This window comes from Olea europaea, unplaced genomic scaffold (assembly GCF_002742605.1).
Source record: "Olea europaea var. sylvestris unplaced genomic scaffold, O_europaea_v1 scaffold4053, whole genome shotgun sequence".
Lineage (NCBI taxonomy): Eukaryota > Viridiplantae > Streptophyta > Magnoliopsida > Lamiales > Oleaceae > Olea > Olea europaea.
In genome coordinates, this window is record NW_019260186.1 from 31,746 (window position 1) to 37,051 (window position 5,306).

At 36.9% G+C, this 5,306-nt stretch overlaps 1 protein-coding gene across 1 annotated transcript in view; it reads left to right on the forward strand.

Annotated features, from left to right (window-relative positions):
- The window catches only part of LOC111387485 (beta-galactosidase-like), a 25,408-nt gene extending 21,247 nt beyond the window's left edge, over positions 1–4,161 (forward strand). The window contains exons 12-13 of the mRNA XM_023012039.1: positions 3,764–3,923; positions 4,035–4,161. Of these exons, the coding sequence (XP_022867807.1) occupies positions 3,764–3,923; positions 4,035–4,149 (275 nt within the window). The 3' untranslated portion in view covers positions 4,150–4,161. The remainder of the gene's footprint in view (positions 1–3,763; positions 3,924–4,034) is intronic.
- The last annotated feature ends 1,145 nt before the right edge of the window (positions 4,162–5,306 follow it).

The following is a 5,306-nucleotide window of genomic DNA, read 5'->3' on the forward strand; positions in this document are numbered from 1 at the left end:
TTTAGTTTTGCAACAGGGGCAAACGTTTTCTGGTAGTCAATCCCATATGATTGGGTGAATCCTTTAGCCATAAGACGAGCTTTAAATCTGTCCACACTTCCATTTGCTTTGTACTTGACATTAAAAACCCACTTACACACAACCGATTGTTTTCCAAGTGGCAGTTTTGTGAGTTCCCAGGTTTTGTTCTTTTCTAAGGCACGGATCTCTTCTAGAATTGCTTCTTTCCATTCAGGTACTTAGATGGCTTCATGAATAGAGCTGGGCACATGTATTTGTTGAAGATTGTTCTCAGATTCCCTATAACTTGAAGATAGACCTTTATATGAGACATAATTGTGGATAGGATGTTTAGTGCATGATCTTACACTCTTCCTCAATGCAATTGGCAAATCTAAATCCTTACAAGACATCTCGATATTGGCAGGTTCACTGGAGATATTACCTTGAGAATTGTCAGGAAGACTTGAAATTGGGTTAGTGTCTTGGACTTGCTCAAATTGTGTTCGGTTCTCCATTTCCTCTTGATTTTTTTCCTCCTAGAGTAGACACGAATTTCAGTGTTTAGGATAGGTGGAATGTGAGGGCTCTTTGCCAAAGGAGTTGAAATTTCAATGGGTTCATTTGGAGGACTGCTAGTTTGATTTTGTAGCTCTGTTTAGTGTCATTTGTGACAGAAATTTGAGGTATATGCTGGGAACTATTGGGACTCGTAGATGTGGGTATTGTTGGAAAATCAGATATGGGAATTGTTGCAATATCTGAATAGAGGGGTTTCCCAGTAAGTATGCAATCCCAAAGCTGGTATTCTTTAGCTGGATTCTCCCCCCGAATAGCAGTTTTGGAATAGTATGGATGTTGTTCAAAGAAAGTAACATCCATTGAATTATAAAACCGTTTGGTGATAGGAGAACATCATTTGTACCCTTTTTAGTCGGAAGAATACCCTAAGAGAATGCATTTTATAGACCTAGGATTGAGTTTTCCTCTATTTTGTTGGTACACATGGACATAGGCAGAGCACCCAAATACTTTTAATGGAATGGAAGAGATAAGTTTGGTGTTTGGATAGGATTCAAGAAGAATATTGACTGGTGTTTTGAAGTTTAGTACCCGAGAAGGCATCCTATTTATGAGATAAGTAGTAGTTAGGATTGCTTCTCCCCAGAACTCTTTAGGAACATGAGAGACCTGGCTACCTCAAGGAGATGCCTATTCTTTCTTTCAGCTACCCTCTTTTGTTGTGGGGTGTCAACACATGAACTTATATGTACAATAGCATGGCTTAGCAGATAATCGTGTAGAATGGAAGTAAAGTATTCTCTCGCATTATCAGTTTTTAACACTTGGATTTTTGCTTGAAATTGAGTTTGAATCATGGTGTTGAAATTTTGGAATATTTGACTTGCCTCTGATTTTTCTTTCATAAGGAATATCCAAGAGATTCTAGTATGATCATCGACAAATGAGATAAACCAACGTGTTCCAGTTACGCTTTTAATTCGAGAAAGACCCCAAATATCTGAGTGAATCATTGAGAAGGGATGAGATTTTTTGTATGGCACAATATGATAAGATTCCTAATATGCTTTGAGAATTGACAGATTTCACATTGCCAACTATTTGAATTTTTATTCTTGAATAATGAAGGGAAGAGTTTTTCCAAGTACAAAAAAATTGGATGGCCTAAACGGCTAAACGATAGTGACTCAACATAATCTCTTCATCATTATTGGAACAAAGGCTGGACATGAGTTTATTTTGATCTTTTGAAATAACCTGTAGGGCTTGTTTATTAGGAGAAGCTTTGATCTTGAGGAGATAAAGTCCCGAACACATTTCAGCACTGCCAATCATCTCCTCCGAACCCAAGTCCTGAAATTCACAAAGGTTATGAACAAATTTAGCGACACAATTTCTGTCACGAGTGAGTTTATTGATTGATAGAAGTTTGCAATCAAGATTTGGAACAAGTAAAACTGAATTGAGAGAATGTGAGTCAGAAATTATGACTTGAGTCAATTCTTGTTACTTTGGACATAGATCCATCGGCAATTTTGACAGTAAGTTCATCACGGCATGGCTTAAAATTTATGAGAAGAGAAGCATCACTTGTCATGTGATCTGAGGCACCGGAATCAACAATCCAAGGCCTTTGTTTCACTTGCTTTGCACTGAGGGCGTTAAGGGTATTACCTGATCGTGCTTAGGTTCTAGTTCCACTTATTGATGATGTGTTGGTTGATAGAGATTGTTCAAACATCTTCTGTAGGAGTTCAATCTGCTCTCTGCTGAACAGGCTTGACTTGGGTGGAGTAGGACTGTCTGTGGTAGAGGCGACATGTCCCTGTCCTCCTTTGTTATTAGAGAATCGTGAGGATGATGGTTTCCAATTAGCTGGTTTGCCATATATCTTCCGGCATGTATCTTTGGTATGTCCAGATTTGCGACAGTGGTCATACCAGGGTCTTCCGTTCATAGTTTTGCTATCATCAGTTTGTGGTGATTGAGATCGTCGAAGAGCAAGTGCAGACCCTTCCCCAGATTTTAGGGTGATAGACTTGGAGCTCATCATGACTTTCTTGCGACTCTCCTCCCTGCGAACTTCAGAGAAAGCTTCACGAATGCTAGGGAGAGGTTTTGTTCCTAGGACTCTTCCTCACACCTCGTCGAGATCTTTGTTAAGTCCTAGAAGGAACTTAAACACCCTCCTCTTTTCGACTATCTGTTTATACAACTTCCTTGGCAGTTCCATAGAGGAGAAAGTTTTCACCAATCTCATTTACCAAGGAATTGATCAACCATGACTTCACCATATTATTTTCTGATTTCCGTGATTTTAATTTTGAATCCTCTTTGCTAGGAGGAACAGCAACTCCAGTGAGATAGTCGTCTCTCCCTTTACCACATGCAAACATCATGATAGATTGGGACCACTGAAGATAATTATGCCATTTAATTTGTGACTTGTAACGAGAAGATTGCTACTCTCTGATCCTCCATTGGAGCCTGTTATGACTGCTTCAAGCTTGGAGTTGACTTCAGATGAGGGGTTTTCATTCTTCTCCGTGGCCCTACCGTACTTTGTGATGAGAGAGATATAAGGTTTTTGAAAAGCTCTGATACCATGAAGAATTCTGAGAGAGATTGTATCTTCGTCTATTATTCAAAAAGATTAATACAAAAATTATATATAGTGGAGAAGACAAAGATTCCTTCCACTAATCAAGGGATACAGGAAAAACATACTCCTTATTTTGTTACAAACAAGGAAACCAACTCCTAACTATCGGGTTTACCTAAATTATAGTATTTACAACTATAATAAAATACAATTACACCTTAATTTCCGATAACTAAATCTCAGAAATTCTACATAAACTAATATTAAATGTCTGTTACTTATGAAGTTTATATTTTCAGTTCCTAAGCTCTATTTTGGGAATTACTTATTCTTTGCATGATTGTGAGAGATTGTAATCGTTGCCATGCACTTTGTATCATGGTATACCGAGTAACTAAAGTTGTAGGAAGATTTTGTAGGAAGATTCTAAAAACTAAATTAGAGGAAGCAGACATACTAATCTAGTAGTAATCGAAAGAAAAACTCAATTTCTTCTTGTAAATTATACCATTTTTATAACTTCTGCGATCATATTTATTTTATATGGTCATAAATTTGATAATTTGTAGAAGCTGCTGAAACTGCATCTGCAAGTGTTTTTTTGTCATATGGTCTCTCATTTGTTGCAAAATATATCAGGTTGGATACGAGGAAAAGACTCATCAAGGTTTTTACACTATGAAGGTGGGGGTTCTAGGACATCTTCAACTGATATCGTGTGCCCTATGTACATGCGTGTTTGGGATATAGTTAAGATAGCTGAAGATCCTGCAGAAATACGGCCATTGATACTGTGCGAGTATGTTTTTGAGTTATCATTGGTTCTCATCAGTGGAAATATCACTAATTTCCATCCTAAATCTTATTTGCAATTTGAGCTCCTGAAAAAGGCTTGACTAAAAACCGACAGGTATTCACATGCAATGGGAAACAGCAATGGAAATATCCACGAATACTGGGAAGCAATTGATAGCACATTTGGTCTCCAAGGAGGATTTATCTGGGATTGGGTTGATCAGGTATGAATCTTGTAAAGACTCGCAAAAATATTAATTATTGATACAATTATATATGAATATACTTATTATTTCTCTAAAAGCTTAAGCTTTTAGATTAGGGTGTTCATCAGGATATTTAAGCAAACAAAGATCTTGAATTCAAGTCTTGACGTCACCCATTTTAAAAAATTTCACATGTTAAGCCTTTGAAATGCAAATGAGTATGACTTGCAAGTGAGATAGTATTAAAGATATCATTTAAATAAATTAATTCATCCAAGCTTTTAGATGATGTCATTCAACACTATTTTTCCCCAAGAAATAGAAAAAGAATATTGAAACCCCTTTTCTTTCTTCAACTTGATCCTTATATTATTCTTTTGTTGTTTTCCTAAAATGGGGCTTCACTTTATGTCATAAATCTTAGCCACTTCCCTTTCTATTCGTTTCTGCTGTGAGACTGCACAACATCAGATGGGGATGCCATGACAAATATCCCCCTTCTGACTTGTGTTGTGGCTCAACCAAGCTTGTATTGATTTTGTGAAGTTCATATTTCTCCATAAGCAAAGTTTTGTTCATCATGTTTGACCCATTCTTATAGGTATGAATATTCTTAAGACAAAACAGTTACTTTCAACACATTACATATCTGATTATACCTTACTTCAATAGTTTTTAATTTGCATCCCTCTGCTGCTACGATATACTCAACCTCTATGGTCGATAAAGAACGGAAATTTTGTAGTTTGGACCACTGAGATAGATACCAGTCCCTGTGAAAAGGTCCAGGTGTAGACTAGGTGGATTTTCTTGAATCAATGTAACCTTCATATCAGCATCCAAAGAGCCTGCTGACGTGCCTTTTAAATCCCAACAAACAAGCACCTTTTGGAAGTGTTTCGTGGATGTATTGAGTGAACATTTAATTGCAACCTAACTATCCAAACCACGATTGAAGAGGAATCTACTAGCAACACAAATTCCATAGGCAATGTATACCTTGAATCATTTCGTAGAATGCAATTAAACTTAATTGTTGATGCATGAGAAATTCTTTGTCATTTTGTCATTTTCTTCGTCACTTGCTGAACTCTGTTTACTTTATCCACGTTGAAGCTTTTAAGAACCTTTCAATGTATCTCCCTTGTAATAATCAAAGCTTTTTGGCCTTTAGAGTCTAG